At 38.6% G+C, this 15138-nt stretch overlaps 1 protein-coding gene across 1 annotated transcript; it reads left to right on the forward strand.

Annotated features, from left to right (window-relative positions):
- Positions 1-10681: 10681 nt before the first annotated feature.
- Positions 10682-14299, forward strand: pou4f2 (POU class 4 homeobox 2). The gene is made up of 2 exons (XM_079615933.1): positions 10682-11452; positions 11740-14299. Exons 1-2 carry the CDS (start codon positions 11237-11239, stop codon positions 12673-12675), a joined length of 1152 nt encoding a protein of 383 aa, XP_079472059.1. The 5' UTR covers positions 10682-11236; the 3' UTR covers positions 12676-14299.
- The last annotated feature ends 839 nt before the right edge of the window (positions 14300-15138 follow it).

The following is a 15138-nucleotide window of genomic DNA, read 5'->3' on the forward strand; positions in this document are numbered from 1 at the left end:
TTCAAAATAATTCAGAGGCAACTGGAGAACTGAATGTTCTGCCATAGATGTACCCATAAGAGAAGTGTGTTCATTTACATAGACTGTATAGGGGAGAGCAAAGATTATTTTATTCAAACCTTTGAAATGTTGGCCTCAAACATCTTTATCATATTAGCAGCGGTAATACATTTAACAGTGGTACGTGTTAAAACTAACTTTAAAACCCCAAATAAACACTTTTCAAATGCATAAATAAGTAGAAGGTTTAAAATCATTGCAGTTTTTATGACAGGCCCAACAACAACACAAAATAATACATGTATTTTTTGATTATGAGATTGAATTGGTTTATAATTTTATTGTTTAGTAAATTGATATGTAAAAACTTTTTAACATTTTGTTTTTAAGATAAGTTAGAACTTTTGTAGTTGTTATCAGTACATTAAGTAAATGTGTGTACGTAAGCAGATATTCTATGTGTATTTTACTTCCAAGCAAGGTGCTATTTTGTAAACTTAAAGGTGTGAACCTATATATTTTTTATATATAATATTTGTTATATTTATATACATTTATTTTGTATATAGAGTGCTGTGGTGATGGCATATGTTTTGTAGGCCAACCCAGAACTTAGCATTCCCCAGGTTCCCTCAACAAAATCCATTGCCTTTTGAATTATTGCAGAAAATGAGCTCTGTGACCAACAAACGTTTGTGATTCTTACACATTATATTCATTATAATAATTTTCACAAAATTGAAATGAAAATGAATTTTGAAGCATACATTTGAAGAATAGGCATTTATCACACTTCCGCACTCGAAAAGCAGAAGCTTCAAATAGTACCATAAAATAACCTCCGTTAGACCGTATTGATGTACAGTTAATCTCAGATACTTCACCTAAATATATCAACCATTGTTTACAATCATTAATCGGGTTTTATGAAACAAATAAAATTTGTGTCATGTTACTCCAACACATTTCATATTTTAATTTAAAAGTGAACGCACAAGCCTATGTATGTGTATGCACACAGTACTTCATAGTTATAAAAGAAATGCAAGAATATAATACAAAACAACATATCACATTAAAGAGCATTAGAATTACATCCCTTAAAATATTAAGTACTGATACAATCATCAATGATTAGAAAAAAATATTTCCAACCCAAAGTTGATAATTCAAAAATAACTGGTTTGATCTTCTTAATTCTCTGGTTTTGAGTGCAATGATTAGATAGCATTATATTGTAGACTAGATTGGATATTACTCAATATATGCCGCAACATTAAAAACAATACCATTAAAAATAAAATGCCCATTGTATTACAATTATTCCTCAGGCAGTGACTTGAGCAGCTTGCAGATCTGCATTTATCTCACGACTGTGACGACACCGGCAACATTGACAATCGCCTCGCTCACATAATGTTGCATAATGGAAAATTACACATATATTGTACTGTACATGTATGTGTTCTGTTCTCCCTGTGTTTGTCATTTGACCCAGTTTCTCAGTTTGTTAGAATAATTAGATTCACCTGTGTTCTCATTAATCTTGTTAGCACTGTGTATTTAAGCCCTCAGTTTGAGTAAGTTCCCTAGCCGGTATTGTTTGTGTTAATGTGTAGTTTTGACTATTTCTCCTATGTGTTCTCCTTTTGCATTATAAAGACCTTAGTTCTTTCCCTGACTCATGCGTGTATTACTGTGACAAGGGTATCGTGTGAGACTAAATAAAGCTTTTGAAATATTTTTTTTTTATCAAGTCCAACAAAGTTAGTTAATCCATTGACAATAATGCAGGCGGAACTTCGATTACGGATTTATTGGAGCTGGATGTGACGACACAGACTGGGATAGAGGCCTAATCCCCCAAAAATAGTTTAATCTAATACAATAGACAATTGAAGTTGTCTGAAACAAACATACAGAATCACTGCTGAATCTATCAGCATCTATCTATAGACATTAATATTTTAAGGTGAATATATTAGCAGGGCAAATAAAATGAAAACATGGTGTCATTAATAATCAGGGTTGTTTAATCTCTGTTTTGTTTGTTTGTTGTTTAAAACAGGGGAGGGGAAAAAAAATGCACCATCGGCTGATGTTGCTTCTTCAGAAAGTGCAACATCCGACTTCTGGGTCTTCCTGCTTTTTGCTCACATTGTGAAAAAAAAAGAAGAAGAAAAACCTGCGGAGGCCCCGATAAACCTACAGCACTTCTGCACCCAAAAGAAAGAGTTAATTAGAAATACAAATTCGCCCAGATTGTTATTAATGGGAACTGTAGAATAAGCAACACATATTTTGTGCCCATAAGTAATCTCAGGTAGCTTTGATCTCGGGCCCATGGCGGATGCTGCCGCGTACCGCTGCCTGGCTTCTGGGACTATGCCAGCACCAGACATCTGGCTACTTTGTTATCATTGGCTGATCGGATCTCGTGAGACCACTCTTGTGACACCAGGCAAGAGAGAAGAGTGGCCTGGCAACGAGAATTATCAGCACATTTGGAGTGGATTAAAGCTCCAAAGTGGTCCTCAAAGCGCGACGGGGGTCTCGCGAGCTGCCCTCCGCTGGGGGTTGGCGAAGGGGCTTGCAGAACAGACTTAAACAAGCCCGTTACGGAGATGCGCAATGCCAAATAGTCTCGCAGAGCCCCCAACAGAAAAGAGTCATGGAGAGGGAGAGTCGCTAATTATCTCATCTCGTCAATTCTGCTGCCAGATTGGGAGACGACCAGATCTGGGAGTTGACAGAACCTTTTACACAGGTTCATTACGCGCAGGCGCAACCACGTTTTGGAAGCCTTGTTGATGTTTTGCAGATTTAGCCGCTCATATGGATTAGGTATTTAGAATTATAAGTGAATTATAACATTTCTATGATATAAAGTCTCATCAATTATTCCATGTTACATAATAAACAGCCATAGCATGCATTTTTAATGTGACGGTTCACCTCAAAATGCGAAATCTGTCATCGTTTACTCACCTTCGTGTCATTTCAAACCTGTATAGCTTTCTTCTGCCAAACACAAAAGCAGATATTCTGAAAGTAGCCTAATTTACATGACATGTATGCATTTGGCATTAAAGTATACATTTTATCAGTTTATGTCCTGGACTACAGTTTATGTATACAGGGAAGTCAGTCTAATTAAATTCTTCCATTGCATGCACAATCACTACATCAATCAATCAATCAATCAATCAATCAATCAATCAATCAATCAATCAATCAATCAATCAATCAATCAATCAATCAATCAATCAATCAATCAATCAATCAATCAATCAACCAATCAATCAATCACATCAAGACATCCTCTTTCAAAATGTCTTCTTTTGTGTAAACTTTAAAGCAATAACTGGTTGCATAGCTCAGATTTGTTTGTATTAATGCTCAGTTCCTCTCTCAGAAATGAGTTTCCTATAATCCTTGTCAAAACTAGCATATTTTAAAAAAATAATTAAAACATTTGTTCAGAGAATCCTTAGTGTCAATCCTCCTCTGTTCGTCTCTTTATCACGACAGACACACTGTGACCCCTGAATGTTACATAAGCAAAAGCTCATGTTATATTCATGTTTATTCAGTATGTGGTACTGATGGCAGCCCTCCACGGATTGTGTAGCTGATGACAAGCTGGATATGTAAGACAAACTCCTCTCCTCACTGTACACACACTGTCCATGTGGACCTTGGCTACGAAAGGTTACTCCCTCCGTCTCTCTCTCTCTCTCTCTCTCTCTCTCTCTCTCTCTCTCTCTCTCTCTCTCTCTCTCTCTCTCTCTCTCTCCAAATGAATCGAGGGTAAGGGCACCATCTCCAGGTTTAAAGCGATGCTAGCTATCAGATGCTCGTTATCGTTAATCTCCTATTCACCACTACACTGGATGCCAGCCCATGAGATTCAGAGCAGCTGTGGTAAGGCTTTGAAGATATGTGCAGCAGACAGTGTTGGTCTTTCCAACACATCACACTGTGCCTTGTTATCTGTATATATTTAATCACTATACCGTTTCACAAACAAGAACATTTGTCATTTCAGTTATTTTAGGTGGAGTTATCTGCCATATTAACAAATATAATTATATATAATACAATATGCAATATGTAATTATTTTTACATTTAGATTACATTTGCTGAAATTCAGGATTATTGAAAAAAAATATATATTTGTGTTACTAATATTTAAAAAAAACTATTACAACACTTCTCGTTTTTGCTTAGTTTAACTTAAGGTACTAAAATGGAAACAAAATGAATAAAAACAACATATTATTAAAAAATAAAGAAAAAGAAAAAAAATTGCACAACAAAATGACCAAATATAAAAAATAAAAAAAATAAAATGGTCTCAATACAAAATATAAATGCAAACTATAATAGTATTTCTATTATAATAATGCTCTCTTAAAGTTCAACTTTAAAAACATTAATATTTTAGGAACGGTTCAACTTTTTGCCTCAAAATGAATATTTTTATAAGAATGAATAGGCACACAGTAAACATCATAATATACAGTAATGAATAAAAAAGTACTGTACATAATGTTGTGAATTGTAAATTAGGTATTTAAAACAACGAATTTTTTTATTTTGAAAAATATAGTATAGATTATAGAATTTAAATATCAGCCATTTATCATTCATCAGCCCTAACATCAGCATTTTAATACCAGTGCACCCCTAGTAAGCACCCCAACATAATTCTTTTTTGGACTAAACCAAATTTATCATTGTGAAGATTACGTGTTTGTTAGATTTTCCGAGGACTGTCATCAGCATGTTAGAACAACATCACGTTGTTATATTATCATGCTAATAATGAGCTTATGGAGGGCTGCAAAAGACTCGGCCCTCTGTTCAGAGGGATGAGCTGGATGAGGAGGGGGCCCTCTGACACCTGTCACCCTACAAGCCAAGCACAATTAAGGCTTCTCTTGGGGGTGGAGGGGGGTACTTGCCTGGAAGTCATGCGGCTCCTGGTGCAATGGGGAAGCGTTTGAAGATCATTAGTGTTACAGACCCTGTCTTCATGGCCCTGACAAATCCACTGAATACAGTGCTTTGATCAGGCCCAGGCATTTTTGTCAATAGCAAGGGTACAGTGCATACATTAGAAAGTTACTCACACAAAGTCAGCAGGTAAAGTGTCACGTATAATAAGAGTCCATGCATTGTTCTGATTGGACCTAATTAGCATTTCTGTTTGGACATCCTGGGCAATGAACAAACTCACACGTCGTTGAGTATCAATGCATGAACTCATCAATTACTTGCTTATCCAACACAACATGAACTTGAGGAAAATGCTCCATTTATTGACTATGAAGTACTTGCAAAAGCTTTCGCATGACCTTACATCATTAATACCGCATCACGTTCACCGAGGTTGACCCTGCCGGCGAGTGCGCTGTATTGTAAAACACGCTGTTAAAGTTCTGAGGAGTTTTTAATCTTATGAAATCCTACTCTCTGCTCCAAGAATGAAACAAGCTCAATGCATTTTTGTCTAGTTCTGCTCACCTAACTGACATATTAATAAATGTTTAATTTTCCGAGAAGTGATGGGAGGGGAACTGTCAGAATACACACTGTTCTGTGATGTTTCAATGACTAAGAAACCAAGCACTTTGTTACAAAGATGAGATTCATCACAAATAATGAGATGTGAGGGAGAAACATAAGGGACTCATACGACTGTAGCAAAAACGAACAGAGGCTTTACATAAAAAAAAAAGAGCTGTAATTGACCGGTGTAAACTTGTGTAAACGGTGTACAAAAGGTGAATACTTTCAAGCATAATGTTAAAAGCTACAACTCTACAATGGAGATGCCACTATCAACTATAACCAAATATGTCTGATAATCATAGTTTGTGCTTCAAAATATTGGGTCCTACCTGATTTTGATCTCCACTACGCAGATGTCAGGAACGTGAACAGTTTTCATTTACACACGTGTTAGCAGTTAACCTGCTAGAAACAGCTAGACACCCCCTAAAAAAAAGTCAGAATCTCTGCAAATTCTCAGATACCATAACATAAGGTACTTCTCAAAATCATGTCACACAAATACAGGCATGTTGCGCCTCAGTGTAACTTTAAATAGCGTGTTGGATGAAGAGGGGGAAATGATAATTATGGCTGATGAGCGGGAGCCTGCATGCAGTGACAGTGTGACAAGTGAGAGCTCTTTAATTTGTTGGATCAGATAGTGACACGCTCCATCAGAGGATGGGGAAAACCTTTTCATTTGTGCGAAAGAGAGGCGGAAAGGGGGTCAATTAGCATCAAGCATTAGACAACCCATGACATGCTATGTGTTATTACCTGGTACAGTCAGATTAATGAGAGAGGAAGAGAGAGTTTTCAGCTGTGTTCAGAAGCAGTCCATGAGCAATCATGAGGAAAACAGCTGACGTACCTGCACATTCATGATATACGTGTGTGTGTGTGTGTGTGTGTGTGTGTGTGTGTGTGTGTGTGTGTGTGTGTGTGTGTGTGTGTGTGCGCGCACGTGAGTGTGTACTGTGAACACACTTAAAAATAAATAACATTGTATATAATAAATGAAAAAATATATACACTCTAAAAAATGCTGGGTTGTTTCAACCCAATTTTGGGCCAAATATGGACAAACCCAAACATTGGGTTAAAAATTTAATTAAAAAATTTAACCCAACGGCTGGGTTTGTCCATATTTGACCCAAAATTGGGTTGAAACAACCCAGCATTTTTTAGAGTATATAAATTAAGCAAAAATAATAATAATAATTAAGAATACAGAAATTATATGCATGGATCTCATCCATTTATTATGGTATATGGTGGCTTGAACTCCTAGATTTACAATTAAATAATGAATAATGCCAAAAGGGAAGTTGATATTTTTCATATCATCCAGTGAGACTAATACAAAGCCACGATTCTTTACCAGTGCCTTATTTGATGCAATGACAGGTGCAGTGAACCCCTCTACAGTATATTGATTTGGAGGACCTAGAGGTATGTGACATCATTATGAGGATTGACCTTCTCCTGCTCTGCCCTGAAGTCTTCGAGTAGATGAACATTACTGAGATCGAGACTCAGGCTTTGCTACTATAGGCTGGTAGTTACTGGTATCAAAGAAACATTTTTTTTAGGCATGTAATCTGCTTAGATGACGTCCTGTCTCTCAAACTCAAACTGCCTGCTTTTACTTACATTTGAGGAAGTAATGTATCGTTCTCGAAGCCTCCAGTTTGTGTGGAAATGTATTACCATTGCCTCTTCCATTTCAAATATTACAAATCTGTGGGAAACAGGACAGAGGGAGGTCTAATGTTGCTCATTTGGAGATAATTACTAAAGCCATGCCCTTTTTGCATCCACTGGTTCCTAGTGAGTGTCAACAGCATATTGAGAAAGGTTGCTGAGAATTTAACTCCAGCTACTGAGAACAGGGAAGAAAAAGAGAATTGTCTCTCTTTCTTACTCTCTCACACACACAAAAACACATTCTCTGAGTCTTCTCCTCACGCACACATTCTTGATTCCCCTCTCTCTCTCTCTCTAAATATCCTGCACACTCCCACATGCATGGCGCATTCGCAATGTTTCTTTTTACTCTTTATCTCTCCTTTACTTTATCTCAAGCTTTCTCTTTCCCTCTCACATTCCGGTGATGCATCCTTTGTCCCTGTGTTCTTAGAGCAAGCTGCAGTGACTGTGTTGGTGGCACAAAGGAGCGGTGGGTATTAAAACAGCTGTCTCTGGTGGTCCGGATGTAATTGGGATTGTTAACGTGCTCGGCTCCTGAGGGATGCTCATGAGAATGTCTTTGTGTAAAGCACACAAGCTCCACAGCGGCATACCTTGATTTTGATGTACGTCAAAAAAAGCAAACAAGTCACCTGAGCTACTGTACATCAAGTCTGGCTGTTATTTTTTTTTCCCCCTCCTCCTGTTTTGGGTTGTTGCTACTGGTGCACTGTTATTTATATGTAAAAGAAAATGTCTATGAAGCTCAATTTTAGTCAGAATTCCTATGAGAGCACCCTTTCTTAGTGGGGAAAATAAAAGTGTATTTATGAGTATGCGGACACGGCTTTTGAAGGAGGAGAAAAATCTTTGCAAACCTAGCTCCTAAAAGCACCTGTCTGGTAATACAAATTGAAGCACATATCATCAAATAGACACAGAAAGAGACAAAAAACAGAGGAAGGGGGTTGAAGAAATAAAAAAAAATAAAAAAAGTGACTCATTGTATCTTTTTTATGTTAAAAGGCTAAACGTCAATGATTACTTGTATCCAATGCAATTTCAAATCGATGTATTATTTGTTGATTGTGTACAGAGGGCGCACTGCACGTGCATGTGCAAACGACGCATGTGTGGCTACTGGTACTGAAGTTATGTGTTTTATTAGAATAAAACCGTTTGGTCTTACAAGTTAGTCATCTATTTATTTTTTATTCAATACTTAATAATAATAATAAGTCAATTAGATAAAAAATGTAGATTGGTCTAATCAGAAATTGTATAATGATTAGCCTTAACTAATTACTAATGGTCATAGTTCTTAAAACACCGTCTTAACTTAGCTTACCGTCTTAATGTTTGTAACTGGCCTTAGATTCCTTTTTACCTGATGTATTAAAGCTGAGCACTTAAATCGCCCTGATAAATACGCTACAGTGAGCAAAAACTACTCCTCAAACTCAATCGCCTCAGAGCGGAGCCCCATTGATTTATTTGACGTTAGATATACTTTTGTGTGCTTCATTGTGAATGAAAATTTCATTTGCCGATTTAGGGGTGGTGAAATATAAATGATTTCGTTAAAGTTTCATCATAAATCAGTCTTTGGGTATATACAAGGAGACATTGATTGGGCCTTGAAGTCTCCTGAGCAGGCGCGTGGGGTGGCCCTCCCTTTGGAGAGGTATACCGTTCTTCTGGCTTCTGCACCATCGGCAATGTTGTCATTGCCATGGGACACAGTTCACGTCGACACATTATAGTGTGCATACGAATCCGTGACAGTGTTATTATATGTTTATATATATATATATATATATATATATATATATATATATATATATATATATATATAGCCCTTTTACATTGTCATTAATAATTACATTATTAATTATCTGATTTATTGAGAATGACTTAAGTTATTGTCATATAAGTTGTTTCTTGTTATAGGCAACGTGTAAGGGTGCGTTTCCCCAACAGAGACATTATGCACATTCTTTGATTTAATATCCAAATTACTATAAATTTGATGAAAAACAACCCTTAAGACATTGATAAAGATGCATACGGGTATATTCAGTATAAAGGCTACACTTACATGAACAAGTCAAAGAATCTCCACAGAATAATACATTTGCGTAATTAGGTATTTTAATGTTGCGCATGTGGCATATATGCGACAGATATTAACTCATTATTGTTAAACTATGAATTGTCATTACCCTTTATAAAAATGTTGAAAATAAGAAATGATAATTGCATGCATTTCAATATTTTTAGTTTTAAGTTCAAATCTGGATCTCGCGTTAGCTGCACTTTTGCACGCGAGGATATAGTCGGTCGCTATAATGCATCAATTACCCCATCCAGTGGACTCGAATAGATTAAACAAATTAGACTTGCCTTGTTAATTAGAACATGATTAAAGGTTTTTAATTAAATCACTGATGAAGTAGTCTAATTAGAACGAAGATATGATAATAGCCCGCTGCGACGAGTATATAATTGTATTGGGTTTGCAATTAAATCCTAAAGAGTTGTAAAAAATCTGCTTTTTAGTGTCATTAATGAAATACTTCACATTCTGTTGAGACATCAAATTCATAATACACGCTCAATAGTAAATCAGATGGCTTTCCTATTTATTATTTCAATAACTGGGAAAACTAATACATTCGTCAACAGTATATTTTCTAAATAAAATCAAAGCAGGTTAATTAGTGAATGGTTCTCGAACAAATACACAAATTAAATTTAAATTCAATATTTCTAAATCCGACTGGACATAATTTGTTTAATGCGTGTCGGTATATCAAATTACCTCGCTATAATGGAATGATAGTCGTGCGTTTTACTTTGATTTATTTCGCCCAACAGGGACAGCAGATGATGAGGCTGTCTGTGGTGATTTCTTCATATTCATCCACGTTTCTCTGAGACCAAAGCTTATAGGCTACTTGCGTAATAAAAAATAAAAAATAAACACAATCTTTCGAATAATTTGTATCACAGTCGAAGTTAATCACACATGCGAGTCTGTGCAACATAAACGACGCCGTGCAGATACATTTCTAAACATACTTTCTTGGTATTATTGTTGAACATAGACGTTGAAATATAAAATAAGTTCTGCGTTGACTTTTATTCATTTAACCATTGTGGTTTCCACAATAACTTTATTGAAGAATCATACAACACCAGCTGCAGTCATTGCCACTGCCCATGCGCAGAGTCCCCAGCGGCGCTGTGGCTAATGAAGAATAATAAATCATGAAAGGTTTTTCAGGTACAGCCGAGAGAGTGTGTAAGAGGAGAGGAGAGGGAGAGAATGGGCGAGCGCGCGAGAGAGAGAGAGAGAGAGAGAGAGAGAGAGAGAGAGAGAGAGAGAGAGAGAGACGCAGCCTGCCCTTCGCCTTGGAGCACAGACAGATCGAGTCCCCGCAGCATTGAATGTAGTCGACTGTCACCTTTATCCCATAATCAAATTCAACAAGATTCGGGATAAAGGTTAACGAGCGATATTGTTTTGAGCATCGTCGTTTTGGAGATTTGTGCGAAGAGAAAAGAGGAGAAACTTTTTTGCACTCGTTCTAAAAACGTGAGTAAAGACAAACTCACCAAAGGCATCAGATTCCGCTGTGACAAATGTACGATATTTTGTGAGGGCGGAGGACAATTCTGTGGAGCGTTTTAATAGAGTTGACGTGATCTTTGAAGGAGTTTACCGACAGGTTGCATGGCTTACTGGTGCTCGCGACACATCTCAAGCCACAGCACGCAACGGAGCGACCAGGAGAGCGTTCTCTGAGAGCATTAGGCAGCACTAGATGAGCTATCTAGAGACTTGGTGCATCATCCTCTCCACGTTCGTTGCAGCGCCAGAGACTTGAGGCTTCCGCGCAGCGACTGGGCTTGAACTCCAGTCGAAGAAGAAGAAGGCGGAGTCTTAACTTATTAAAAGGAACTCGCCAAGACTCGATCGCAAATATGATGATGATGTCTCTGAACAGCAAGCAGGCTTTTGCCATGACCCACACCAGTTTGGCCGAGGCCAAATACTCCAGTTTGCATTCCTCGTCCTCTTCCACGTTGACTTCCAACGCGCCCTCGTCCTGCTCGTCGTCCAGACACAGCAACACGATCAGCAGCGGCGGCGGCGGCGGCTCCGAGGCGATGCGCCGAGCATGTCTCCCAACCCCACCGGTACGTATTCTGCATAATCACCGCTTAAAGGCACATTTTGACAGCCCACTTTTTCTGCTTGATGTTTTTTTCATGCCTGCACAGCAAATCACCCAACACCTCCATTTTCCCCCCCAACTTATGTATTCAGCCGGGTTTGCCTTCCGTATTAATTTTTATGACCTGGGATGTTGCATGTGTCTTGTTTTGTGTGTTCTTTTTTTACATGCTGGAAATGTTTTAAAAGCTCGGAGTGGAGCGCAAATTCCCTGCTGACAGTTATGTGTGCATTCTATTTGCAATTGCAGAGCAATATATTCGGTGGATTGGATGAGAGTTTGTTGGCCCGCGCGGAAGCTCTGGCGGCGGTGGATATAGTCTCGCAGACCAAAAGCCATCATCACCCTCCTCATCACAGCCCCTACAAGCCGGACGCAACCTACCACACCATGAACACGCTTCCGTGCACCTCCTCGTCTTCCTCGTCGTCCGTGCCCATCTCGCACCCGTCAGCTCTCGGGAGCCATCACCACCACCACCATCATCATCACCATCACCAGCCGCATCAGGGACTGGAGGGCGACCTGCTGGACCACATCACCCCAGGACTGGCACTTGCTGGAGCCATGGCCGGGCCAGACGGCTCGGTGGTCTCCACGCCTGCGCACCCTGCCCACATGGCAGGCATGAACCACATGCACCAAGCCGCCATCAACATGGCTCACGCCCATGGGCTGCAATCCCACATGGGCTGCATGAGCGACGTGGATGCAGATCCCAGAGACTTGGAGGCATTCGCTGAGCGCTTTAAACAGCGTCGGATCAAACTCGGCGTGACCCAAGCGGATGTAGGGTCAGCGCTGGCCAACCTGAAGATTCCTGGCGTAGGCTCTTTAAGCCAGAGTACCATCTGCCGGTTTGAATCTCTCACGTTGTCCCACAACAACATGATCGCCCTGAAGCCCATCCTGCAAGCCTGGCTGGAGGAGGCTGAAAAGTCTCACCGGGAGAAACTGAACAAACCCGAGCTCTTCAACGGGGCCGAGAAGAAGAGGAAGCGGACCTCCATCGCGGCCCCCGAGAAAAGGTCCCTCGAAGCCTATTTTGCTATTCAGCCTCGTCCATCCTCAGAGAAAATCGCAGCCATCGCAGAGAAGCTGGACCTCAAAAAGAACGTTGTGCGGGTTTGGTTTTGCAACCAGAGGCAGAAACAAAAACGCATGAAATACTCGGCCTGCGTCTAGCTCGAGCAGAAGACCAGCACGACGTGTCGAGAGACTCCTAAAACTGTTTAGAGACGATTTGTAAAATATTTCTTATCTCACACCTTTTTCAATCATCAATAACTTGTGCATTGAACCAGAATTTCATGACATTCAAAAGAGACATTTGAAAATACCAAATCACTGTCACGTATTACGCAAAGGGGATGTGGAATCATTTAAAGGATCGTTTGACTGATCAAGTAAGACCATTCGTTTTTCCTCACTTATTCCAGCACACTTTCTATAGCAGAGGAGCGAGACTCTTTAAGCCTCAATCAGACAGACTGCCTGAAGCGAAATTGCATAGTTTAGTCATTTACCAGAAAGTGTTCTGTATCAAGCTACACACAACACCAGTAATTATAAACTGATCAACCCTAAGGGGGGAAAAACTTCAGGTCAAAGGGGTGACAGTGTCTTGTCAATGTTTTTCATTTGAAATATTTATTTCTCAGTATGTCACACTTCAATCTGGTGTTACTTCAGGGTTCATTAGAAAAAAAGGTCATCACGAATTAACTCCACGAACGAGTCTGCAACATTATTAGATAATAACCAACAGCTCCTTGTAAATTATTGATTTAGCTGTTACATGCATAATTTTGTCTGTCGTCTTCTTAATTCCACTTCTGTGATTTTAATAATGATAAACATAGCCTACAATTAGGCAATTGGCGATGAGAATATCCATATATTTTTATTGTGAAAGCATATGGATTTAGGACGTATGCATTTGCTATAACTGACCTCTTAGTTATTAAAATGGAACATACTGCATATACTGAACACGAGGTGAGGCTCAATTGTTTTTAGTAATGGGATTTGTTCCGCCAAATATCTGTTGCAATACGCCTGCGCTCTGGCTATGTTTCTTATGAACTATTTATCATGTGAGGTAATGTTTACTTCATTACATATTTATTGGGATTCCCTCCACGTTTTTGCTTGAGAAAATCATATTGAGACAACAAGGAAAACGTGGCCCTCTGCAAATGGGGAAATTGCTTGAAACAGGCCACTTTTAATTTTTTTCTTTCGTTGTTTCGAGAAGGCACAATCGAGAGATATATGAGAACATTTTTCTTTGGAATTATTTTCATGTATGTTATCTGCTTATTTATTTGTATAAATATACGCGTACAGTTATGGAGTCGTTGCTTGTTAAATTCACCATGTTTAGTAATGTTTTCTTAACGAAAAAGATGAGTTTCATGGAAGCATTCACGTAAAATGTAAATATCTCATTTGGACATACACATAAAATATCCGTACAGGTATTTGCTGTATTGCTGTTTTAGCTGCGGTAACTGTAATGTCTGTTGCTTTAGGTTTAATTGTCGGATCAATTCATTAATTTATTACATCAATGTATATTTAAGTTACTATTTGATAATTGAATTGAACTATGTGTTTCATTAAAGAACAAAATTTTAACATTTTATGGAACGTTCTCAATGGGTTCATTTATATTCAAAGGCCTAAACAGAGTTTTCAAACGTCCAACGTTTCCATATACACATGTGGACTATGTTATAAATAATATGTAAATGTTTGCCTCAATCTTATGTCGATCAATGTGTGGATTACACGTGTCTTTAACACCAATTTGCATTTTTTTTCTTATTTCTGTTGCAAGACACAAATAAGCACTCAGATTAGTTTAGGATCTTGCTGTTTGCTTAAAAAAGACGTCTTGACATCTTGAGCTGTAGAGCTACGCTTGGTGTATTCACGAACGACTTGCTGCTGCTAGCATTCACAACCCTTAGAAGCCTACCTGAGAGCAAATGCTAATATTCTATTAGAGTCTAATCATGAAGTCTATAGAGATCTGGGGAGGTCCCTCGAGCACAGCGCTGCCAGATGTCAGGCCGCCAGAAAAACACCTCGCCTGCCAACGTGCCGGGCTCCATTTAAATCCACAGTCGATGGTTCTCGTTCTTCTGCCGACATAGGCAGCCCTTTGAAGACTGACTCAGTTCACTGTTAGGCCGTATGAAAAAGGAAATAAATAAATAAATAAAAAAGAGACGGGAGTGTCATCTCAGTAGCGCCGCTCATGTCATGGCATTCTAGGCGCACCAATTGCTTTCAGCACCACGGACAGCCGCCTGAATAGAGGAGGTTTCCTGCCGATTTTCAAAGGGATTTAACAGATGACGAATGCAATTTGCATTTCGTTTTGTTCTTTTGAAGAAACAAAACAAAACATGAACGTAATATATTTTAGCAGAATTGTATTTTTTTTTAAATAACATCTTGTAACGCCTTTGAAACATAAACGAGTCCTTTTGACATAATATGACTTTTTTAAGCTATACTGGGAAAAATCTAGTCGAAATAAAAATCGTAATTTTTGCCCAAACCTCGATAATGTTACGTAGACTAGAGTTATTTTCCAAAACATTTAATTAAATCCGCAACTATTTTTATTTATAAGTG

Source organism: Phoxinus phoxinus (genome assembly GCF_949152265.1).
Source record: "Phoxinus phoxinus genome assembly, chromosome: 6".
Lineage (NCBI taxonomy): Eukaryota > Metazoa > Chordata > Actinopteri > Cypriniformes > Leuciscidae > Phoxinus > Phoxinus phoxinus.